This window comes from Schistocerca nitens, chromosome 11, assembly GCF_023898315.1.
Source record: "Schistocerca nitens isolate TAMUIC-IGC-003100 chromosome 11, iqSchNite1.1, whole genome shotgun sequence".
NCBI classification, from domain to species: Eukaryota; Metazoa; Arthropoda; class Insecta; order Orthoptera; family Acrididae; genus Schistocerca; species Schistocerca nitens.
Genome location: NC_064624.1, coordinates 116,308,479 through 116,335,427, shown reverse-complemented (window position 1 = coordinate 116,335,427; position 26,949 = coordinate 116,308,479). Strand labels below are relative to the sequence as shown.

The window sequence follows — 26,949 nt, the reverse complement described above, 5'->3', positions numbered from 1 at the left end:
CCTCTACGATTTTTACCCTCCACGCTGCCCTCCAATGCTAAATTTGTGATCCCTTGATGCTTCAAAACATGTCCTACCAACCGATCCCTTCTTCTAGTCAAGTTGTGCCACAAACTTCTCCCCAATCCTATTCAATACCTCCTCATTAGTTACGTGATCTACCCACCTTATCTTCAGCATTCTTCTGTAGCACCACATTTCGAAAGCTTCTATTCTCTTCTTGTCCAAACTGGTTATCGTCCATGTTTCACTTCCATCGATAAATATTAATTATTTATATAATATTCTATGATGTAATTGGACATATCGATGTGTATCATACTAGACAATGATAATTGTAAATTCCTTTTATGATCTGCGTTTGTCTTCCTTTGTTTTTACCCTTTTGTTGGTTGGCTTTTGTAGGTTGCGGACGCATATCGAACTGAGGCCTGTTAAGAAATTGTAATTATTTGTTAATTATTACTTGAAAATAGAGTTCATTATTATTACAAACATGAGTGAATAATTATTTGTAACTTTAATTCCTCTCTCAGTAAGCATTATCTGTGATAATTATTTCTTTCCGCTGCAAGGAGCGCAGCCATTGATGATAGCGATTTGTATCGCGTTTTTGTCTGTGTTGTCCTTAGAAACAAATCAAATGTTTGCTTGATGAGGTCTAAATAGTGCACAATACGAAAGTATATTTTATAGCGTTTAATAAGCATTTTAAATATTTACTTATTTGCTCTAACAATAGAAAGTCTCTATCAATTGTCTGCCGCCATCTTAACAATTATCTCAGCGGCAAATTCAGATTTAAATTACGCAACTCTGCAGAATAAATGCCGAAGGTAATACAAATGTGTAAAAATAAATGTGCACCGGTGGTCCCGAACTCATTTTAATGAAATGATTCGAATCAGATTGGTTCTTTAAAAACAGTGCTCATAGCACGATCCATATAAGAAACTTTTCTAGCTGATGTATGGAGCCGAAATTAATTACTCACGAGTTGCGAAGAATATTGTTTCAGGCAACATACGTCAGTGTTGTGCGCGGCTTATATTCGGTGGTTTTAATGATCATTTTGCTGAAGATAGCTGCTTCCATCATAATCCATAGTTGTATAGAATCTGTTGTATGAACTGTGATTTAGTGACACTTACGCAACTTACAGACTACACCTTAACACGACGTTAACTCGGAGTTCTTTAGCAACTTGATCAAATCTTTAGCCGGGAGAAAAATTATTTAGTAATTACTCAATGTAATAAAATAAGATTATCATTTCCATTTACAAATTAGTTAAATACCAAACCACTGAATAACACAGCAAACGCCACAGTATGATGGACTGATTCGAGAAACACAGTGGCGAGTTCCAGTTGATCTGTTTCCTTCTCCTCCCCCCCCCCCCCCCCGCCCCAATCAAACACATCTTGGATGTTCTTGAGCGCGGTGCCATAGATCAATCATTGTAATTCTTCCTCACTTTCACCAAGGACAACAATGTCATAACCTACGCTGCATGAAAACTGCACGCAATATTATCCATTATTGCCGACGACTGCACTTCTGATTATTTCTATAACTCCTGCCCTCTTGGTACAATGACATTTCAGAAGTCTACATCTACATCTACATATATACTCCGCTAGCCACCAAGCGGTGTGTGGTGGTGGGCACAATTCGCGCCAAAGTCATATTTCCCCCCCGTCTGTTCCATTCGCGGATCGCGCGAGGGAAAAACGACTGTCTGAACACCTCAGTACGAGCTGTAATTTCCCTTATCTTTGAAAGGTTGCGAAGATCGGATTTCGGAAATTAGTGAACAGCCCCTTCCGCTTAGCGCGCCGTCCATCTGCAATTGTGTCCCACTTCAAACTTTCTATGAGATATGTAACGCTCTCATGATCACTAAATGTACCAGTCACGAATTTTGCGGCTCTTCTTTGGACCTTCTCAATCTCTTGAATCAGACCCAACTGGTAAGGGTCCCATACAGATGAACAGTACTCTAAGACTGAACGAACTAACGTATCGTAAACAATTTCCTTTGTTGAAGGACTGCATTGCTTCAGGATTCTACCAATTAACCGAAATCTAGGGTTCACCTTGCCCATTACTTGTGTAATCTGATAATTCCATTTGAGAGCATTTCGAATAGTCACACCCAGATACTTGATGGATGTTACCGCTTCCAAACACAGGGCATTTATTTTGTACTCGTACGTTAATGGGGGTTTTCGCCTTGTTATGTACAGACAAGAAGAGAATAGAAGCTTTTGAAATGTGGTACTACAGAAGAATGCGGAAGATTAGATGGATAGATCACGTAACTAATGAGGAGGTATTGAATAGAATTGGGGAGAAGAGGAGTTTGTGGCACAACTTGACAAGAAGAAGGGATCGGTTGGTAGGACATGTTCTGAGGCATCAAGGGATCAGAAATTAAGCATTGGAGGGCAGCGTGGAGGGTAAAAATCGTAGAGGGAGACCAAGAGATGAATACACTAAGCAGATTCAGAAGGATGTAGGTTGCAGTAAGTACTGGGAGATAAAGAAGCTTGCACAGGATAGAGTGGCATGGAGAGCTGCATCAAACCAGTCTCAGGACTGAAGACAACAACAACAACAACAACAACAATGCACAGTAGGTTACACTTACTAATATTGAGACATAACTGCCAGTCATTACACCACGCATTTATTTTCTGAAAATCCTCACTGATTTGCTCACAACTTTCATGTGATACTACTTTCCTGTAGACTACAGCATCTTCAGCATACAGTCTAAGGCCGCTGTCAGTACCATCAACCAGGTCGTTTATGTAAATCGTAAAAAGCAGCGGACCTATTACACTGCCCTGGGGCACACCTGAAGTTACATTTGTTTCTGTTGAAGTTGTAACGACGGAAATGCATATCCTCCTATTTCCATCTATTGCACTGCAAATTTTTTTCCTAATTTTGTTACCTGAAGATATAACATTTCTGTGTCTTTATATATTGTAATTGTTTTACTATATATATATATATATATATATATATATATATATATATATATATATATATATATATATATATATATGCATTTATGTCGATGTATAATTGGTTTGTTTTGTAAATATTATTTGTATTTTACGCTGGGTCTGGCCTAGGGAAAACTATGCTATCGAACGAATACGTCGATAGGTCATGTGAAGAACGAAAGTGCTTAGGATCTTTGGTAGCGTTAACTCTGCCGCGTGGAGCGCAGGCAGAGCAGAAAGAGTCTGGCTGGGGTGGTGCAGTGGAGTAGGTGCGTTGTGTGAAGCTCCCGCGAGTTGCAGCGGTTTCGGGGTTTGGCAGCATGTAATTGCGCTCGACTTGCGATGATAGTTTCTGATATGGTGTCGCGGACGGGAAGCATTAGCTGGCGCACATCAAGAGCCCGTTTCGTCTGGTGACCGTGTCGAGAAGAAGGCGCGCCAGCATCCAGCTTCTGCAACAGCGACGGCCGACAATGAGTGACTCGCCACCTCCTCGATCGACGACTTCAAACCTTCAACCAACCAACAAGGAAGACTGGAAGCACGTAAAGTTTCAGAACTGTATGGCAGACCTCAGCTTTTAAAATTGTTGCATCACAAAATTACAGCAACTTAGCATGAACCTTTGTTGCTCATTGTCCCAATTGCATTGCCAAGCAGGGTCCCTTCCTTTTCCGAAATGTACCCGAGTGTCGTTGAAATTCAAACGCCAGCATTAAAATAATACAATTCGATTTCACTGCTTTAATTTCAAAGTTCAGTTACAGTATTCATAGCTGGCTACAATATTTAGATTACACGAGCACAAATTAAGAGTGCGAGTTTTGTTACTGTATTTTAGCTTACCTGTGACTGTAGCTCAGCTTGGTACGTACAAAATTTTACTATTGTTGATTGTTCAGAATCATTTAATTCAAGTTCAAAGTTAAATCTCTTATTTCTAAATTGCGTAGATCGAAGTAGCTTTTGAAATGATTGTTGAGGTAGTCCAAGACTAACCGTATTTTACTGAATTTCGATGTGCTTCAGAAAGAAAACTCACTATTAAATTCAGTCACTAAATTAACTTTCGATTTTCCGGTTTTATTAATTCTTTTGCTAAATTTAGTCAGAGTGTAGCGAAATTTATTACTTCTGACAAACTTTCAATTTTCACACTACACGTGTCAACCTTCAGTTGCCACGCTTCTAGTGCTAATTATATGTGTAACAACCTTTCTTTTTCAGTTACTATAGTAATTGTCCATAGGACTGGCGACCGTAATTTCCCCCAAATCTCAAATATCTAATTACCGCTAGTTAATTGTTAACGTAACGGCCGCACATTTACTTTCTTTATTAACTTTACCCCTTTTCAAAATTAATTTCCACCAGTTTCATTGGCATTTTTCCTTTCATTTAGATGTAACCCTTTCCTCCCTCTTTACCGACAGATTAACTTCGGTGACGATTGCTTTTCCCAAATTTCCATTAGGTACACGCGGTTTCATTTTTCACTGTCATTAAGGTCGATAAGTGAGGGGGAGGTTACAAAGTCACGCCGTTCAGGACGACATACTGCTCTCTCTCTGTTAGAAAACTGTGTATCCAACTGCGTATGTCATCGGATAGTCTGTAAGTGCGCACTCTTTGGAGCAAGTGACAGTGCAGAACTGAGTCGAACACCTTTCGAAAGTCGAAGAACATGGCATCAACCTGGGAGCCTGTATCTAGAGCCTGTTGTATATCACGTACAAAGAGGGCCAGGTGTGTCTTGCATGACTGCTGTTTCCTAAAACCTGGCTGGTTTCTGCAGATGAGCTTCTCAGAGTCTAGAAAGATCATTATGTCTGAACACAAAATATGTTGCCTTGAGGGCTTTCAGTTGGCCCATGAGAAGGAACTTCACTTAAGGGAATGGAATAGTCATAAATTTGTCAGCTGCCAAAAGCCGCTCTCCATGCATGTAGAGCAGAAGTGGACAACTGGCCATTTTCGTCCAACAGAAGTGTTAAGAAGGCCAGGTCGCATGCCATAACACTGCACTGTGCGAGAAGTGCAAATGAATCTTTATATGTAAGGTAAGAATCTGAAGCACAAGAGATACCACAAGGCTTTGACGCACAGGAGATGCCATAAAGTCCAGTGTGGCCAGCTGGAATGTTAGTTAAGATCCTAGAAAGGGGCTCTCTGATTGGCTCGAAGTAATAACTTCGGTAGGAGGAGTGAATTCGCGCAGGCGCCTACAAGTGCAGCTTTTGACTGGCTGTGACTGAAAATCTGTCACGTAGTGGGAGAGACTTTCTTCTTTCTTCCCCGTGCCCAGGGAGAAATAGATCTCTTTCGTTAACCGAGACAAAATCTGCAAGAGTAGGGAACCGCTAAACTTGTGTATTACACTACTGGCCATTAAAATTGCTACACCACGAAGATGACCTGCTACAGACGCGAAATTAAACCTACAGGAAGAAGATGCTGTCATAGGCAAATGATTAGCTTTTCAGAGCATTCACACAAGGTTGGCACCGGTGGTGACACCTACAACGTGCTGACATGAGGAAAGTTTCCAACCGATTTCTCATACACAAACAGCAGTTGACGGCGTTGTCTGGTGAAACTTTGCTGTGATGCCTCGTGTAAGGAGGAGAAATGCGTACCGTCACGTTTCCGACTTTGAGAAGGGTCGGATTGTATGCTATCGCGATTGCAGTTTATTGTATCGTGACATTGCTGCTCGTGTTGGTCGAGATCCAATGACTGTTAGCAGAATATGGAATCGGTGGGTTCAGGAGGGTAATACGGAACGCTGTGTTGGATCGCAATGGCCTCGTATCACTAGCAGTCGAGATGAAAGGCATCTTATCCGCATGGCTGTAACGGATCGTGCAGCCACGTCTCGATCCCTGAGTCAACAGATGGGGGATGTTTGCCAGACAACAACCATCTGCACGAACAGTTCGACGATGTTTGCAGCAGCACGGACTATCAGCTCGGAGACTGTGGCTGCGGTTACCCTTGGTGCTGCATCACAGACAAGATTGCCCGCGATGGAGTACTCGACGACGAACCTGGGTGCACGAATAGCAAAACGTCATTTTTTCGGACGAATCCAGGTTCTGTTTACAGCATCACGATGGTCGCATCCGTGTTTGGCAACATCACGGTGAACGCACATTGGAAGCGTGTATTTGTCATCACCGTACTGGTGTATCACCCGGCGTGATGGTATGTGATGCCACTGGTTACACGTCTCGGTCACCTCTTGTTCGCATTGACGGAACTTTGAACAGTGGACGTTACATTTCAGATGTGTTACGACCCGTGGCTCTTCCCTTCATTCGATCCTGCGAAACCCTACATTTCAGCAGGATAATGCACGACCGCATGTTACAGGTCCTGTACGGGCCTTTCTGGATACAGAAAATGTTCGACTGCTGCCCTGGCCACCACATTCTTCAGATCTCTGACCAATTGAAAACGTCTGGTCAATAGTGGCCGAGCAACTGGCTCGTCACAATACGCCAGTCACTACCCTTGATGAACTGTGGTATCGTGTTGAAGCTGCATGGGCAGCTGTACCTGTACACGCCATCGGAGCTGTGCTTGACTCAATGCCCAGGCGTATCAAGGCCGTTATTACGGCTAGAGGTGGTTGTTCTGGGTACTGATTTCTCAGGATCTATGTACCCAAATTGCGTGAAAATGTAATCACATGTTAGTTCTGGTATAATATATTTGTCCAATGAATATCCGTTTATCATCTGCATTTCTTCTTGGTGTAGCAATTTTAATGGCCAGTCGTGTAAATTAGATCTGGTTGGAATATGCAAGGTGTGTTGCAATCGGCCGCGAGATTCCGACCTGGCAGTAACGTCAGAGTCTTGAGAGTAAAGTTAGGAGAATACACTTCCTTCAGGAAGATTGAGGAGGACTCCTCTCCTTAGGCAGCACAGCAGGTACTTGTTCCACCTCATTGCACAGAGAGACGTCTCTGAGCAGAGTACAGAGGCCGAGCTAAACACAATTTACGAGAGGTAAGCACTGTCATGACGTCCACTAAAATGAGGTGACCACGAAGTCAGTTAATTTGTATCAGATTTTCACATATCTTATTTTCGCCGTCAACTAGTTGCATTGTGCACCATTGGAAGAGTATCTTGTTCGTTCATACTTTTCCAGGAAACCTTCTGCAAGTCACTGACATTTTTGCAATCATTGCCACATTCGCAACATGGTTTTATATCATTCTTTTTGTACCCACTCACTTCCACCATGCAGTAGTTTATATATGAATTTCTTGTCCACTTAAATGTTTGCTTTGTTTTTCACTGTATAAATCTTTTTCTGATGTCTTTTTGGGGATAAACAAGACCGCTATAGTAACCAATAGTTTGCTTTCATAGTTTTATAGATCCTTTCATTACTATGTCCGTGGAGGTGTGGTACCCGTACTTTCATGCTCAACTGGCCCACTCCTTGTAATTTTCACTCAATAAAATGTTATCCATTGTGTGACCTTGTTTCTTTTAAATTTGCATGATCTTATGGGGAACTTCTCTTCCGTTTGTCATTAGGGATATGATCTGTGGCATCTTAGGGGTGCACTACGCACCTCAACCAGCACCTCACAACATCCTTTCACACTGAATTTTCATCCCACTCCTAAATCTTTACTTCAAAGGATTCCAAATATCGCACACCATCTTACTCCATCGAACCCCTTTGTGTAGGCCAGTGAATCCTATGAGAGGTATCTTCATTTAGCTTAAATCTTGCTTCCACAATTAACTGCAACTGTAACTCCAGTGTGAGTGTTCATCGGAGGTGAGGGTATCATCTGGAGTGCCCCAGGGAAGTGTGGTAGGTCCGCTGTTGTTTTCTACCTACATAAATGATCTTCTGGATAGGGTGGATAGCAATGTGCGGCTGTTTGATGATGATGCTGTGGTGTACGGGAAGGTGTCGTCGTTGAGTGACTGTAGGAGGATACAAGATGACTTGGACAGGATTTGTGATTGGTGTAAAGAATGGCAGCTAACTCTAAATATAGGTAAATGTAAATTAATGCATATGAATAGGAAAAAGAATCCCGTAATGTTTGAATACTCCATCAGTGGTGTAGCACTTGACACAGTCACGTCGAGTAAATATTTAGGCGTAACATTTCAGAGCAATATGAAGTGGGACAAGCATGTAATGGCAGTTATGGGGAAGGCGGATAGTCGTGTTCGATTCATTGGTAGAATTTTTGGAAGATGTGGTTCGTCTGTAAAGGAGACCGCTTATAAAACACTAATACGACCTATTCTTTCACTGGTAGGTTACGGAAATGCTTCCGGAACTCGGGTGGGAGCCTCTGGAGGAAAGAAGACATTCTTTTTGTGAATCGCTACTGAGGAAATTTAGAGAACCAGCATTTGAGGCTGACTGCAGTACAATTTTACTGCCGCCAATTTACATTTTGCGGAAAGACCACAAAGATAAGACAAGAGAGATTAGGGCTCGTACAGAGGCATATAGGCAGTCATTTTTCCCTCGCTCTGTTTGAGAGTGAAACAGGGAGAGAAGATGCTAGTTGTGGTACGAGGTACCCTCCGCCACGCACCGTATGGTGGATTCGGAGTATGTATGTAGATGTAGAACTGCAACATCAGAGCTGCCTCCCTGGTATTTAACTTTGGTTCATTGGTGGATTTGGGGGAGGGGACCAAACAGGGAGGTCGTCGATCCAATCCAATTAGGAAAGGATGGGGAAGGAAGTCGGCTGTGCCATTTCAAAGGAATCATGTCGGCATTTGCATGACGCGATTTTAGGAAAATCGCAGCAAACCTAAATCGTTATGGCCCAACGCGGGTTTGAACCGTCATCCTTCCGAATGCGAATCCAGTGTGCTAAGCCACCCTGCTTAGTGGTTTTCAACCTTCGCAAAGACAACTGACCATCAACTAATCGATCCTCAATTTTCTTTTCTATGTATTATTCTGGTCAGCAACTTGGATACTGAATGTCAGCAGATAGTACCACATTTTTTATGTAAGATCACTTGTAATAAAGATACAGTTTGCATGCAATTATATCAAGAAAGTGAAAAGCTCAGAACTGAGTAAGGAGCTAGGCAGTGCCACCATTTGAAGAAGCATTCCATCATGAAGCTGGGTCAAGGAGTAATACATATATATAAACTACACTCCTGGAAATTGAAATAAGAACACTGTGAATTCATTGTCCCAGGAAGGGGAAACTTTATTGACACATTCCTGGGGTCAGATACATCACATGATCACACTGACAGAACCACAGGCACATAGACACAGGCAACAGAGCATGCACAATGTCGGCACTAGTACAGTGTATATCCACCTTTCGCAGCAATGCAGGCTGCTATTCTCCCATGGAGACGATCGTAGAGATGCTGGATGTAGTCCTGTGGAACGGCTTGCCATGCCATTTCCACCTGGCGCCTCAGTTGGACCAGCGTTCGTGCTGGACGTGCAGACCGCGTGAGACGACGCTTCATCCAGTCCCAAACATGCTCAATGGGGGACAGATCCGGAGATCTTGCTGGCCAGGGTAGTTGACTTACACCTTCTAGAGCACGTTGGGTGGCACGGGATACATGCAGACGTGCATTGTCCTGTTGGAACAGCAAGTTCCCTTGCCGGTCTAGGAATGGTAGAACGATGGGTTCGATGACGGTTTGGATGTACCGTGCAATATTCAGTGTCCCCTCGACGATCACCAGTTGTGTACGGCCAGTGTAGGAGATCGCTCCCCACACCGTGATGCCGGGTGTTGGCCCTGTGTGCCTCGGTCGTATGCAGTCCTGATTGTGGCGCTCACCTGCACGACGCCAAACACGCATACGACCATCATTGGCACCAAGGCAGAAGCGACTCTCATCGCTGAAGACGACACGTCTCCATTCGTCCCTCCATTCACGCCTGTCGCGACACCACTGGAGGCGGGCTGCACGATGTTGGGGCGTGAGCGGAAGACGGCCTAACGGTGTGCGGGACCGTAGCCCAGCTTCATGGAGACGGTTGAGAATGGTCCTCGCCGATACCCCAGGAGCAACAGTGTCCCTAATTTGCTGGGAAGTGGCGGTGCGGTCCCCTACGGCACTGCGTAGGATCCTACGGTCTTGGCGTGCATCCGTGCGTCGCTGCGGTCCGGTCTCAGGTCGACGGGCACGTGCACCTTCCGCCGACCACTGGCGACAACATCGATGTACTGTGGAGACCTCACGCCCCACGTGTTGAGCAATTCGGCGGTACGTCCACCCGGCCTCCCGCATGCCCACTATACGCCCTCGCTCAAAGTCCGTCAACTGCACATACGGTTCACGTCCACGCTGTCGCGGCATGCTACCAGTGTTAAAGACTGCGATGGAGCTCCGTATGCCACGGCAAACTGGCTGACACTGACGGCGGCGGTGCACAAATGCTGCGCAGCTAGCGCCATTCGACGGCCAACACCGTGGTTCCTGGTGTGTCCGCTGTGCCGTGCGTGTGATCATTGCTTGTACAGCCCTCTCGCAGTGTCCGGAGCAAGTATGGTGGGTCTGACACACCGGTGTCAATGTGTTCTTTTTTCCATTTCCAGGAGTGTATCTTGGACTGCCAGGTAACTTTGTTTCATCTGCTTCAAATACAGAAGAACTTCAACAAAGACTGGAGGAATTGAATAGAGTAAAGTGACTATGCATGCAGATTAATAACTAATAATGCATAGTGATTGTATGATGTTTTGGTGTTACAGAAATAATTGTTATGACTACTAACATTATTGGCCACATTGGACCACTTGAGTCATTCTAATTTCAATTTTTATTTGAAGGTTGTACTGTTCAGTTCTTCCGGTCCACCCAGTCCATTTCATTCTTTACATCTGTAATATTCTCACCTTGTCTGAAATCTCTGTAGCCCTTTTATGTATCATTTCTCCTGAAAACCTGTGGTTCTTAAGAGGAGTATTAATTTTATCTTTGTCCTCTGCATGTCTTTATTTGGAGCCCAACTGTTTGAAGATCTTGCTGAATTTCTTGGGTCCATAGCCCTCTTGTCTTCTCTCTAAGATTTCTCATCATGTTGTAAAATCCTGTTTCCCTGCATTCACAATATCTGAAAGAAATTCTTTTTATCCTCATTGTGCTGTTCATTGGGTCAATCTCTCAATAGGCATTTTCATTGGGGAGTATTTCCAGACTACTTTGAACTGTTGTTTTTTATTTATTCAAGTTCTATCAATACTTCTTTCAGTTTTGAGGAGCTCATCAGTTCTTCTTTCATTTTTATACTGGAACAGGGTTTCGCAAGCGTAAGTGGCTTCTGGAAGACTCACAGTTTTATTGTGTAGGATCTTAGTTTATATTGACAAACATTTCTTATTATACACTGGCAAGATTAGAAACTGACCTTTTTTCATTTTGGTAGTTCTATTAAGCCCATTCCTTTCTCACTTCAATTGTGCTTGATGATTTCTGCAAGGTATTTATACTGTAGAACTATCTTAATTTTGTGACTGTTTATGAGGACTTTACTTATGCAGATTGATTTCACGGCCATCATCTCAGTTTCCCTCGAAGGAAACTTGTAGTCATATCTTTAAGGCTCCTTTTGGGAGACTGGTGATATGGACTTGAACTTCTTTCGTACCAAGAGCTAAGACAGCTAAACCATCTGCACACTCCAGGCAGTTTATTCTTATTGAGGGTTTTGTTCCAATCTTGATTTTGGGTGTGTTGCCTTTCTGCCAAATCTTCATGATGTAATCAAGAGATACATTGAAAAGCAGCTTGTCTAAAACCAATTTTTATTGTGAAAGCTTTTGAAATTTTTTCCCTGAACATTACATTGGTATTGGTGTTGCTTAAAGTTAGTTCAACAATTTTGTTTCTTTCGTATGAAGACTGTATGTCCTGAGGATTTTTAAGAATGTGTATCTATGGATAGTATCATACCTTACAGCAAATAATAAAGTACTAATACAGGAAAAAAGGTGTTGTGTACATAGTTCCGCGTAGTCAGCGCGTACACAACTTTCCCACTAGAGCGCGCCCCGCTAAGCACAACAGCGCAGGCGCAGCGCTCGGTCGTCTCCGCACTACGAGATGGCGCTGTCTTAGAGACGGACCAAATTCTGCTTCCGCCAATCCGTGTATTAATATGTAACGCAGCCAATGAGATTGCTGCTAACGTAGAACCTTTTCTCCTCCCGGATCACACTCGTGCAGTGATACATGAACGTGTGAGGTATTATAACGAGTGTACAGACCTCCGATTATTCAGTCTGCATTAGTCTGCATTTGTCTGTACCAGTCTATAGTCAAGTTTCAGTCTGCGCCTAATAAGATTATCATATTCCTGTACATAGCCATGAAGATAAATGTATAGATACTTTGTCAAGTATCAGAGATATGTGAGAATAAGATTAACGTACCAAGACCAAAGGATTGTCGATTGTAAACAGCATCCAGAACCAAGTTACGTAATGTCTATATTTTTTATTATTTTAATAAATGTGTGTGAAAATTAATCATGTTCTGTTTAAAGATGGTCACCGTCAATCTGCTACTCTAAGTGTGCAAGTGGCATTTCTATCGTGTGACCTAACGGCAGAAGATAAACATGCCACGATAAGACCACAAGACATATTACTGACACTCGCCTACTTCGTTAGAGCGACAAGTCAAATAATCTGATGGTGTGTGTACTGAAGGTCTTACAGTACGCACACCACATTGACAACGAGGATGGGATCGGTGCAGTCATGTCCCATAAAGATCAAGGAATTGAACGACTGATTGCATACGCGTCGAAAACATTAAACTCAAATCAATGAAACTATAGGCAAGTAGAAAAAAAGGCACTAGCAATTATCTTTGCCGTGAAGAAGTTTCATGACTACATATACGGAAGAAAATTTAATTCTGCTCACAGACCATAAGCCATTGGCGACAATATTCGGACCACATAATAGTGTATCCACTAAGATAGCACAGCGTTTACGACGTTGGGCATTGCTACTGTGTACTTACAACTATAAGATCTTATACAGATCGACGGCAAAACATGCCAACGCCGATGTACTTTCACATCTACTGAACATTTTGACAAATGAGAGGACGTATGTTTTCGGATCGACGTAATCAGTGAGGACGTTGTGGAAAATTTCCCTGTCAATGCCACCTTAATAGCTAAGTTAGTCCCCAAAGATCCAGTGTTATCAAAGATAAAACAGTATATTCTTACAGAATGGCCAACCGATAAGAACATGTTAGCTCAGCCAGAAGTGAAATCTTATTGGAACTTGAGACATGCTCTCACAGTGCACAAAGGCGTCACATTAGTTCACAGTGAAACGGGAAAAACAAGAGTAGTTATACCCAAATCTCTCAGGAATAAAGTGTTAAATATGTTACACAATGTCATTGGGGCATAGTACGCACGAAACGCATGGCCAGAGAACATTGCTACTGGAAGAACATTGATAAAGATATTGAAACAATGCTTTTTAACTGTAAACTATGTCAGACGCATCAATCAGCTGCGCCAAGACAATATTTTCCGTGGCCACAGGCAACAGAGCCTTATCAAGATTGCATATTGACTATGCAGGTCCTTTTCTTGGGATTCTTAGTTAATTGTCATTGATGCATTTTCAAAATTCCCTTTTGTACTACAAATGCATACAACTTCTTCAGCAACAACAATTCAAGCGTTGTGAAAGATCTTTTCCATTGAAGGATTGCCTCAAACCATAGTGACCGATAACGGCACACAATTTACGTTGCAAGAATTCCAGTCATTCTGTCAGATGAATGGAATTGCACATTACAGGATGGCACCAGTTCACCCTGAGGCTAATGGACTCGCCGAATGATTCGTACAAACGTTCAAGGCACACTTGATGAAGTTGGTGCAACAGGACAACAAAGAGACTTCCTTATTAATTTTTCTGTCACAATACAGAGCTACTCTGCACGAGGCACAGTCACCAGCAGAAAAACTGCATGGGCGACAACACAGGACTTTGATGTCTATCCTAAAACCCACAATGCATCCAGAAAATGATCAGCGAATGTCGAAAGGACGACGATTCAACGTAAACGACAAAGTCCTCATAACAGTCTACAGTCGAGTAAAGCATACTTGGACACAAGGCATCATTGTAGAATGCATTGGAAATGTCATGTACAGAATAAGAACGCAAAGCGGCATAGTTATTCGCCATACTAATCAATTACGGCAGCAACGACAGCAGTCACATATAGGCAGAACTCCTAGGCTGTTTCATTTTGCAGACTCAGAAGCAGATGTCAACCCCGAGCAGGTCGCAGGATTCCAGACACCGTCACCAGCAGCCGACGCCGCAGCCAACGCAGACACCGCCGTCACCGCCACCGACGCAGCACCTTCAGGGGCAGCCGACTACACCAGCCGTCCACAGCCGACATCCCCGGAGAAGATGGACATCGAAGAAGAATTAGATTTAAACTATGACCAATGTACCGATGTTGAAATGTAATTATGTAACAAAAATTTTTGCTTCTCCGGTTCCCTGTTCTGTAGGTTTTGAGTGGGTTTTCCTAGCGGACCACGGGCGAAAGCCACGGGAAGCAACATGTGTGCACCCACAGACATACGCACGCTGGAAAGCAAGGAAGCAGAAAAAAAAAGGCTTTTGAAGCAAATTTCAAAAGCTTTTTTTCTTCCGCCCGGAAGGGAGGGATGTTGTGTACATAGTTCTGCGTAGTCAGCGTGTACACAACTTTCCCACTAGAGCGCACCCCGCTAAGCACAACAGCGCAGGCGCAGCGATCGTCCATCTCTGCACAACGAGATGGCGCTGTCTTAGAGACGGACCAAATTCTGCTTCCACCGATCCGCGTATTAATATGTAACGCAGCCAATGAGATTGCTGCTAATGTAGAACCTTTTCTTCTCACGGATCACACTCGCGCAGTAATACATGAATGCGCGAGGTATTATAACGAGTGTACAGACCTCAGATTAGTCAGTCTGCATAAGTTTGCATTTGTCTGTACCAGTCTATAGTCAAGTTTCAGTCTGCGCCTAATAAGATTATCATATTCCTGTACATAGCCATGAAGATAAATGTATAGACACTTTGTCAAGTATCAGAGATATGTGAGAATAAGATTAACGTACCAAGACCAAAGGAACTTCAGATTTTCAATTGTAAATAGCATCCAGAACTAAGTTAAGGAATGTTTATGCTGGTTATTATTTTAATAAATGTGTGTGAAAATTAATCAAGTTCTGTTTAAAGCTGGTCACCGTCAATCTGCTACTCTAAGCGTGCAAGTGGCATTTCTATCGTCTGACCTAACGGCAGAAGATAAACACGCCACGATAAGACCACGAGACATATTGCTGACACTCGCCTACTTTGTTGGAGCGACAACTCAAATAATCTGATGGTGTGTGTGTACCGAAGGTCTTACAGTACGCACACCACAAAAGGAGAAGTTTATTGCTGAACTTATACAGTCAGCTGATAGATTTGTACTTTATGACAGCTGAAACCAGCAAGTGGATGAACACTTTAAAAAATAAATAGGGGAGTAAAAATGCCTCTGAAATTATTTAGCAGACTGAATGCTGTATGCAAAAGTAAGTTCCAGATACGTCATTAACAGCAAGAAACACTGAAAATGTGGGGTAGTATGGCTCTGTTAGAGGGCATTGTGGCAACTTTCTTAGAGAAATTTCTAAAATCTCATTTTTGTGCTCCCATACATAAATTTTGTCATTTGTCAATATTATGAAAAGGAAAGTTGCTGCTCACCATATAGCAGAGCTGCTGACACACACAAATGCAACTCATGCACACATGACTACAGTCTCTGGCTTTGGCAGCCAGACTTTTGTCGTGTGTGTGTGTGTGTGTGTGTGTGTGTGTGTGTGTGCGTGTGCGCGCACGCTCGCATATGTTGTCTGTTCTTAGGGGGGCGTGTTTGGTTGAAAGATTTGTGCCTATCTGTGACTCAGCACCTCCGCTATATGATAAGTAGCAACTTTCCTTTTCATAATACTGTCATTATTCCATCCTGGATCTTTCACTGTTTTGTCTTCTGCTGTCACTACTATTGTCATCATTCGCAGTAGTAGTATTATTGCTGGTAATTCTTACTCAGTGCTGATATTCATTTTAGTATTAGTATTTAGTTTCAAAACATTTTTCGTTGTATTCCTACCATTTTATTATTTATCATACTGAAATTATTAACGTTATTTGTGAAAAGCAATTTACGTTTAAAACCTGTACTGCTGCAACAGATAGTCGTAAGGTCCTGGTATAATAAATTAAGGAAATTAAATAAATATATTGTTTAATTTTAGTTCCTTGGAGAAATATATACAAAACTCCAAGGATATCAGTGATATCTAAATATACAATACATAAGGGATTACTTATTTCTCAAAATAACTTAATGTGTGACTGAACCTTTGAACGTTTATGCTATCTAAATATTGGACCTTTCTGTCCTATGTTTTCCTGTATTGTCCAATATTTTACATCCTTATCTCATACATTTTATTAAAAGGATTTGATAACCCTAGTACATGATTTTCTTTTCCCTGTAACAAGGTATTGTAAGTACCATGTTTATTCCTATTCCTCTTTCTTTGGATTCTCAAGAAGACATAGCTCACAAATTTCTTCCTTAACACACAATACATATCTGATCAGTCTGAAAAAATCGAGTCTTAAATGTGGGGGGCGGGGAGTCTGTTTAACACACAGTTTTTAGTTAAATAACAATTTTACATTTTAGCCCAACTTAATTTGTAATGCGTTAAGTCAATATTCTAAGAATTCTCTCAATACAGGTGGCTTCAGCCAGAATATACAAGTTTGTTCATTTACTCCATGGTCTAACGTGAGAATCTCCAAAGCACTGGTCTGGTATTAATCTCTGTGACATAACTCACTCTATTTATTGTACTAGCACAAGATGCTGCTCACATTAACATAATTGAAAACATCACAATTGTAATCCTTTTCAGTGGCTTTTATTAACCTCTGAACAGGGATACATTATATATGCACACAGCAGCAATCACTGCCTCAGACAATGGTATGACTGGAAAAAAGTTGCGTGATTCACCGTGTAGTCTACGACAGATTATCTGTGGGTAGTGACGTGTCGTTCCTCCAGAGCTAGGCATCCTCTGCTATTATCCACGAAAACGAAGTGCACGTGGACACATTCGCTGAAAAGCAAATAACTGCCTATGAGACCACACAAAGCTGATTATCTTTTTGTAGCAACTTGATTAGTATGTATTACAAATACATGCCCTTCCTAATTTCCCAGAGCCGCTTGCTGTTGCAGTCTGAATTTCTCTCCTTCTGAACTCACATTGTCTTAAAGTCTCCCTTACACAGGGTGAGTCACCTAACATTACCACTGGAAACACCTCCCAAACCACAACAAACACAGAATAACCAATTCTGCAGACTGAAAGCAGGGAGAGGGGCTGGTGTAATTTGATAATACAAACCACTGAGAAATGCATGGGAGTATGATTTTCAACACATACTTTGTTTTTTTTAAAATGGAAACCTGTTATTATTTTTAACGCAACTGAAAATAGAAAAAAATACTTAATCAATGCTGTTTCTTACATTGTAAAATGTTAATTACATCCGGAGTAATTTGTAATGTAAAGTTGATGCTTGAGTAGCTCTTCAGCAGTTCAATCGTGTGTGTCGGAATGAACAGAATTAATTAGGGGTACAAAAAGAACAGTGATGTAACGTAGATACAGAAGAGACTTGAACAGCATGTTATGTCCACATGCTAACATTTTTATTAGTCTTTTTCTCCGAAGAATACTGTACAGCACTGATTTGTTAGAATAAAACGCACATTAACGTGAGAATTTAGTTAAACATACAAATTTGTTTGTTATTTTCAATTACAGAATGTAAAAGTGTGTGTCCTGACATTTCAGGCCAATACATGTTCAAAGTGGTGCCCATCATTTGCTCCACACATTTGCAATCTACTGCGTGATGAATGTATTACACGATACAGTACATCTGATGTAACGCTGCCACAGGCTGCCTCAGTATGATGGTTCATATCCTCTGGTGTTGTAGGCTATCACAGTACACATTCTCCTTTAACGTACCCCACAAAAAGAAGTCTAAAGGTGTAAGATCAGCAGAACAGGCTGGCCAATTTATGCGTCCGCCACATCCTATGAAACGCCCGTCGAACATTCTGTCAAGGGTCAGCCTAGTGTCCATTGCAGAACGTGCAGGAGCACCATCATGTTGATACCACATATGCCTACCTGTTTCCAGCACGACATTTTCTAGCAATGTTGGCAGATCATTTTGTAGAAACTCGATTTATTTTGCAGCTGTCTGGGTCCCTTCAGTGAAGTGAGGACCAATGAGATGGTCGCAAATTACTCCGCACCATACATTTACATTCCACGGTCACTGTCGCAGTACCAGTCGAAGCCAGCGAGGATTGCTCTCGGACCAGTAATACATGTTTCGTAAATTCACTGCACTGTGGTTTGCGAAACCTGCTTCATTAGTAAACAGGTATATCTGTAATGCATTGCCTGTTAATGCCCACTGACAGAAATTCACTCGATTATTAAAGTCATCTCCATGTAATTGCTGATGCAGTGACACACGATATGGGTGAAATTTGTGACGATGAAGTATCCACATTTCACTACTTTGACTCATTGCACTGCCTCTAGCGATGTCACGTGAACTCCTGTGTGGGTTCAGAGCAACAGCAGCTAACACACCAACTGCACCTGCTTCTCCTGTGGTGGGTTTGTTACGGACCCGTTTGTGTGTTATGGCCATACCTGTTGCATACAATTGCTTGTAGATGTTTTCAAATGTGTTGGATGATCTCTGTCTGGATACCTTTCTGTATACAACCTGCAGGCTGCAACTGCATTTTGTCTGCACTCGCCATAGTTGAGTATCATCTCTTCCTGTTCTGAGTTAGGATAAACCAGTTTCACAGTTCTTACAACACTGTATACTCTGTTGTGCTTGCAATGTATCACAGATGTCCGGTAACACAGTTAATCTGAGTACAAGGACTAATTCAGCAAGTGCTACATGCAGACATGGAGACAGCAAACTCGTAAACATTGTAGTCTTCGTAAACTTACCCGTACAGATCTTGTTTGTTACAACACGCGATTGAACGTCTGAGTATTCAAGTGTCAACTTTACTTTACAAATTACTCTGGATGTACTTAACATTTTACAATGTAATAAATGGCAATGATTAAGTATTTGTTTCTTTTCTCAGTTGTGCTAAAAATAATAACAGGTTTCCATTTAATAAACATAAGTATGTGTTGAAAATCATACTTCCATGCATTTCTCAATGGTTTGTATTAACCAATTACAACAGCCCCTCTCCTCACTTTTGGTCTGTGTAATTGGTTATTCTGTATTTGTTGTGGTTTGGGGGGGTGTTTCCAGTGGTAATGTTAAGTGGCTCACCCTGTATACACCCATATTATTGAAGTACTTTCAGAAAATGTGTCGTGAAAATTATTTTATATGTAAAACCCTGTTCTGATGTAACAAGTGGCCTGAAGGTCGTAATCTGATCAGGTTGAACAAATAAATTTAATTAAAAGTAAATTGAGATATTGAATAAGGTCAGTTCCTCAGAAAACTTTAACTAAAGCTTCAAGAAAATTATTGATATCTGTGTTTACAATACCTAAAGCACTACTTAAATTTCCATGTAATAAAGTAATGTCTGCAAATACATAACAGGTGTACCGGTATGAAATGAGCGTTAAGATACAAATGTGTCGATAGGGAACATTTGTTGTGAACGAGCCTTAATTTTTCTTGTTTGGTTGGTATGACATCTGTCAAAGATATTTAGTATACATCAAGTCATGGAACAAACAACATCATATGTTTTCGTCGTGTTAACAATTTCTAATTTTGTACCAGAAAGTGATGATTTGCGGAAAGCATTAATTTTTTGTTTTCATTTGAAAAAAAGTGCTGCAGAGTCTCATCGAATGCTTGGCGAGGCATATGGTGATCGTGCTCTATCAGAAGCAATGTGCAACGGTTCAGAAATAATGACTTTGATGTAAGAAATGAAGAACGTGGAAGATCACCAAAAAAGTTAGAAGATACCGAATTGCAAGCAATATTGGATGAAGACGATACTTGAGTCAGAAGCAAATGGCACCAATGCTAAATTTTGCACAACAAACAACTTCTGACCATTTGAAAGCTATGGGAAAAGTCCAAAAGTGTGGAAAATGGGTGCCACGTAAATTGAATGAAAGACAGATGGAAAACCGAAAAACCATTTGTCAAATTTTGTTTCAAAGACATGAAAGAAAACCAATTTTGCATTAAATTGTCACTGGCGACGAAAAATGGATTTATTTTAACAATCCTAAAAGGGAAAAATCATGGGTTAATCCGGGACAACCATCAACATCGACTGCAAAACCAGACCGATTCAGCAAGGAAACAATGCTCTGTGCTTGGCAGGATCAGAAAGGTGTGGTGTATCATGAGCTTCTAAAACCCGGGGAAACTGTGAATACTAATCGCTACAGACTACAAATGATCAATTTGAACTATGCATTGATCGAAAAAAGACCAGAATGGGCCAGAAGACATGGTAAAGTAATTTTTTTACACGACAATGCACCTGCACACAAAGTAGAACTGGTTCAGGATACAACAAAACACTTGGCTGGGAGCTGCTACCCCACCCACTGTACTCACCAGACTTGGCCCCTTCCGACTACCATTTTTTTTCATCAATGGGACACGCATTGGCTGAGGAACACTTCGATTCCTACGAAGAAGCCGAAAATTGGGTGTCTGATTGGTTTGCTTCAAAAGACAAACATTTCTATTGGCGTGGTGTCCACAAATTACCAGAAAGGTGGTCAAAATGTATAGAAAGCAATGGTCAGTACTTTGAATAAAATGTTTTTACTTTTCAGTTCAAAATTATTGTTTCATTTTCACAAAAAAACACTCATTTCATACCCGTACACCTGGTAGTCTCATGGCGATTAAACTAATACAATTTTTTCAAGCTTACAGTCGTGTCAAGTTGTAACAACTTGACAACGCACAAGGGACATTCAGCTGAAAGCTCGTGGTTATTTAACCCTTGACATAGCTGGAGATTGAGAAAATTTTACTACCAAAATAATTAAATATCTAATTTTAGCTCTCAATGTTTGATGGTGTCCTATGCACCCTACACCTTCCCATAATGTCTTAAATTGTATAACTTTTGCCATGCATTTCATTAAAATTGTCCGCTAATAGCTAGTAGTTGCTTACCTTCCAGCATAACCTTCATCCTTCTACACACTTTTTATCCAACTCCAAACAGTGATATATTTGCACACAGTAGCTGTGACTGCCTCAGACAGTGGTACAACAGAAGAGTTACAATTAATTTACCTTGCACGACACCGGTGAGTTGCGATACTTGATTCTTCCAGGGCTAGATGGCGTCTAGTGTCCTATAGGGAAAAGAAGTATATGGGCAGACCATTCAACCAACAACCATCTACAACACCATACAAAGCTGGTATATTCTTGTAGCACCTTTAATAACACTTTTATTCCATATTAATAGAATCACATTTTTATTTACATAATTTCACAGTAACATCAGTTTTATTTGCCTTTCTCTACTTCATTCACTCACTCAGTCCTCCGTTCCTTTCTTCTATCTCTCTCTGCACCAATAGTTGTAGTAATATCATTGTAAAAAATATTGACTTTTAACAAGACTTCCATTCTATATACACCCAGACAGTGATCCCACCACATACAGACACATACATAAACACGCACGTACACATTTCAAACTGTTCACTTTCAGGGCACCACATTTGATATTTAAAAAAAAAAAACAATCAGGAAATGCACTCCCACGCAAGGTTTGTAACTCCACATCAGGTCAATTCCCACACCAAATGCACTGTGGTTCAGGACTCGTACACGACAGAAGCTCTTTGATGGCAAGTACATTCTACATTATTTTCTTCTCATTCACATTTTACCTACAAATTAACACTTTTATTTCAGCACTTTTTAGTTGCTGTTCTTGGAATCTCCACTGAAAAAATGTTTATTTACTTTCACATTTGTTTCTTTCTGGTAAAAAAGAAAAAATAACAAAAATGGCAAACCAGAAGACAAGGAAAAGTAGAAGCAGGGCATAGCAAGTCATATAACTGTCATTCTCTCATTTACATTATAAATTGTGTCATCCACATTGGTTCACTGCCTAACTGCACTGACTCACTATCTTTGCCCATCATTAAATTTGACCCAGTACAGCTAATAGAAATAAGGGAGGAAAGAAGAAATAAGGGGGGGGGGATGAAGAGGGAATGTACTGTTAATAAAACACATCCGTTACCATTACAGAGTGTCTTGCAAGTCTACTTCTCATTTAAATTTTTGGTATTTTGCATTGCTCTTTGTACATACAAATACAGACTTATGAAATGTGACCCATGAGACTCGTAAACCCTATCCTCATTTGGCCCTACTACGTTATGTATACAACTTCCATGTCAACAATTTTCACTGATAAAAAAAAGAATATTGAGTTTAAAAATGCAGGTGAATGCAGAACCTCTACCTCTTGGCAATGCACACCATTTCCACTTTCTGAGACACTGCAGTCAAAAACCTACTTTGAATAACAGCTCTATTTTAAGTGTGCACTGAGTTGGATTCACAGTGCATGGCAAGATATGAAAAGAACAAAACAACACTGAGCAGACCATAAACTGCTTTTACAGGCAAGGAGAACGCTGTACAACAATGTTACAATAATATTCCACCCTTTAGCACGAAGTGAAATGGTTGAATGTCTGCACTGCAAATTCCTGGCACAAAACTGGAAATATTGTGTGTGTCCGAATGGAGAGCGAGGAGTTTGCCGGGAAATGAGAGGTAGGTGTCATCTAATAAGGCATCTGTGTGTGTAAACATTTACCTCTTACGCTTTCTGTGGGTCTAGAGTGTCACAGAATTTAATCTACCTGTGGGTAATATATAAAGTATATGTGTAATAAAGTTTGTGTCAGCAGTCGAGGATATGCATGACAGAGTGCATAGAAGAATTTCTGAGGCAGTCAGTGAAATAAGTGTTAGGCAGTATGTGGCCAAAGGAAACAAGGGATGTAGAGCTCGTGTAGCGACTGTTGTTCGATACCTTTTTGCGAGCAACAAAAATTTTAATTTTTAAATACAGGTGATGATTTGTTTCTCAAATTGTACAGGAAAGAGATAGTGTACTCAGGCGGCCATGCAATGGATGGGGATCAATGATACAACTGCCACTGAAGACAGAGCCATATATTAAGTCCTCCTTTCGACTGGAAGGCAATGCTGTCACCAGTAATACTGAACTACTTCGTTCCACAATTTAGCATAGCCCAATGGAATCCACACTTTGTTACCTGATGATGCAGCCATGTATGTGACTGGATGTTGACACCCCTATTGTGCCAATGGACAGCAACCACAGTACATTGCATGTTTTGAGTAACACACATTAAACGTGTTTCACAATTTCTTAATATTAACGTAACAGCAATATGCCCTATAATTTGACACCCTTTGCCAGGTGAATGAATGATGTGTTGTGTAAGTCAATGAAAGCATGAAGTACCCTCAGAAAATGCCAATAACTATCAGTCACACAGAAAACAACATAGAATTCCACTTGGACACCAATGTCCCATCCCATTTTATACAATGGACAACTCCTTCACTACAGTTATGTACCTTCCAGTTTTATGCACCCAAGCTGTCCTTTCCCCCATGTCAGCTATGTGTCATTCAATTTTATGTACTCAAGCCCTCCTTGCTGAATGAGGCAAGCACCATTCAGTTTTCAAATACCCAAACACCTCCTTTCTCCCAATCGATTAGGGGACATTATTCTTCTGAGGAATTCATCCCCATACTTCACTGAAGATGTGTTAAATGGTGGAACAACATACATTACTTTCTTTGTGAAGTATCGTGCCAAAGCCCAGCTGACCAAAATGTAGATTCCATGAGGGTGAACAACAACCCCAGAACTGTAAGCAAATTCGTTCAGGAAGATGAGTCAAATGTTGCTACCGTATTGCACTTGTTTTCTTAAGCTGTACAAAAGTTTAAAATGCCAAACAGGTCACTCACTATTACTCTGAACAGAATTTTGCTGCTGGAAATAACTGATCACTCACATCCTCAGGACACACATAACATGAAGAAAAGTGTAGGGACTCCTGAGTTCAGAATCTCATTTCTGCAAGTCTAAACTTTCATCATAATCAGGAGGATAATAGACCCAACAAAACACATTTATGGAAATTACACCCATGTAGACCAGTCACATGCAGTAATGTAGATGTCGATACATTTCTTCTGCACCGGTGTTATACCATCTAATACTTTTGCATACATCAGGGGATCCTTACAAAAGACTTAATGTCACTGGTCAGTGCAGTCAATACAGCTTGCAAAATCTAATCTGTCAAGTGAAGGCACCACCATCAGTGGAGAACTATATCATGACAAAAGAAAACCAATTTTCCATTTTAGTTACCCTGATTACACTCTGGCAGTAATAAAAATATTTACACTGGTTTGGGAGCAAGTTACAGCAGATGAAAGTGAAATTTTGCACATTTATCCTCTTACACCAGTGATCATCGCACAAGTTTCAGCATTCTCTGGTACCTGCACACATTATGCAGGAACACAGATTAACAATTCTAGCACTTGACTGTATGACAGTTCATCAACAAGACTTATCCCGAATGGTACAGCAAAGGTGGAGTGTCTTTCTGATTAATGTATGTTTGGATGGGGGCAAGCTGAAAGTGACTCCTAGCATTAGTTGGACTTGACAGCACTTACATTTATCATTAGCTGAGCTCCCATTTCATTTGGCCAGTGAGATGATTGTAATGAGGGCATTCCGTGCTGCCCAACTGAGGTTCCAAATTTTGTGGGGAAGGTTACTGTCTCTCTAAGACACAGCACAATCTGCATACGTGCGGTAGGTCCAAATGGTACAGGAGAAGTGGACTGTTGCCCATATAAGCTGTGACCGCATAGCACAGACGTTTCCCTCTGTCTCCTTTAGCCACTATGGTACTTGGAATATGGGTGAGGAATCCTGTCCAATGCAGTAAAATACTGGTGCACAGAAATGACCTGACCTGAGTGTTTGCACCACACCTGAGAGCTATCTACTACTGCCAAGATTGACTATTGTTCCTAGCACAATTTGGGCTGCATGGCACCGCTGCCCGTCTTCTATTGAGCTTCCGTCTCTTTTAGCCTGAGTGACGTAGGTTCGAAATGGTAGAGGGAAGGTCACAGTGTCTCCCTAGCTGATGTAGGTCCACACGGTAGATAACACTTTGGTTATTGTGCCTACAATACGTTGGGGCTACACAGCACTCGTATTTGTCTTCTGCCTCATTTAGCTCCAGAGATACTGGAGTACGGATAGGGTGCCCCGCCCAACTTCCCAGTGAGACGGTGTAATGCTGCACATCTCACAATAAAATACCCGACAGTGGAATATTGGTGCAGTGATCTGACCTGAGTGTTTGCATCACGCCTGAGAGTATTCCTCACGTTACTGTACGAACGTCCCGTCAACACCTGTCGTAGAAGTGGATGGGAGGTCACCCACGAGGGCCTCGCCCGGATGTCGTCGCCGCAGCAGTCCGGCGAATGCGGTGTCCGGCGGGGGCGTCGGCAGCCCGGACACATTACGCCGCCCACCGCCGTAGCCGTCTCCGGCCCCCCCGTCAGACGACGGCGAAGGTGACGTTGAGTGCGGCCAGCTCCATCGGCCGGACGCGGGGTGCACCCGCCCCCGCTCCCAGGTCGGCGGCGTCGGGGAGGGGGCCCGGCAGTTCCCGGAGTCCGGTCAGTGAAACCCGCGACACCCTGGACACCGGGGTCTCGGGGCGGAAAGTGGTTCCCGGCCGGAAGGCCTTGTCTGATGTGGCATCTAGAGGACCGCAGCGCGGGACCGTAGATCCCGTCACGGCACAGTCGTAGCCCTGTGGGGGGAACACAGGTGTTAGGCAGGCTACAAATTTCTGTGTTGTTGGCCATTAACACTGCAGCACCATGAAGGATAGTAAATAACAAACTTTCAATTATTTTGTGAATACAGCACACTAGGAAGAAAACATTATTCAATTTGTAGGTGGTACAGGGTACGTCGCATAAGATGTAACACCCGCTATAATTGGTAAATGGTTCCAGATACTTAAAGGAGGCTTTCGGCAAATGATAGCAGACTAAGGCTAACGTACTTTGGTGTGTGACAGAGAGTTTTAAATCTTCTCCATTGAGATATTGAAGCAAGTATGACTTTTTGAAAATATAATTATATACTTTTTTTAACTGGAAGAGCAGCTCAACGGAAGGGACAGTGTGTTGACAGGAGGATATAAGATGAACATCAACAAAAGCAAAACGAGGATAATGGAATGTAGTCGAATTAAATCGGGTGATGCTGAGGGAATTAGATTAGGAAATGAGACACTTAAAGTAGTAAAGAAGTTTTGCTGTTTGGGGAGCAAAATAACTGATGATGGTCAAAGTAGAGAGGATATAAAAAGTAGACTGACAATGGCAAGGAAAGTGTTACTGAAGAAGAGGAATTTTTTATCATCGAGTATAGATTTAAGTCTCAGGAAGTCTTTTCTGAAAGTATTTGTATGGAATGTAGCCTGTATGGAAATGAAATGTGGATGATAAATAGTTTAGACAAAAAGAGAACAGAAGCTTTCGAAATGTGGTGCTACAGAAGAATGCTTGAAGATTAGGTGGGTAGATCACATAACTAATGAGGAGGTATTGAATAGAATTGGAGAGAAGAGAAAT

The 26,949-nt window shown here is 41.7% G+C and overlaps 1 protein-coding gene across 1 annotated transcript in view; it reads right to left on the bottom strand.

The window, feature by feature from the left end:
• Window positions 1-21,613: 21,613 nt before the first annotated feature.
• LOC126213468 (alpha-mannosidase 2) overlaps window positions 21,614-26,949 on the bottom strand; it is an 834,426-nt gene continuing 829,090 nt past the window's right edge. The window contains exon 17 of the mRNA XM_049941248.1: window positions 21,614-26,117. Within this exon, the coding sequence (XP_049797205.1) occupies window positions 25,860-26,117 (258 nt within the window). The 3' untranslated portion in view covers window positions 21,614-25,859. The remainder of the gene's footprint in view (window positions 26,118-26,949) is intronic.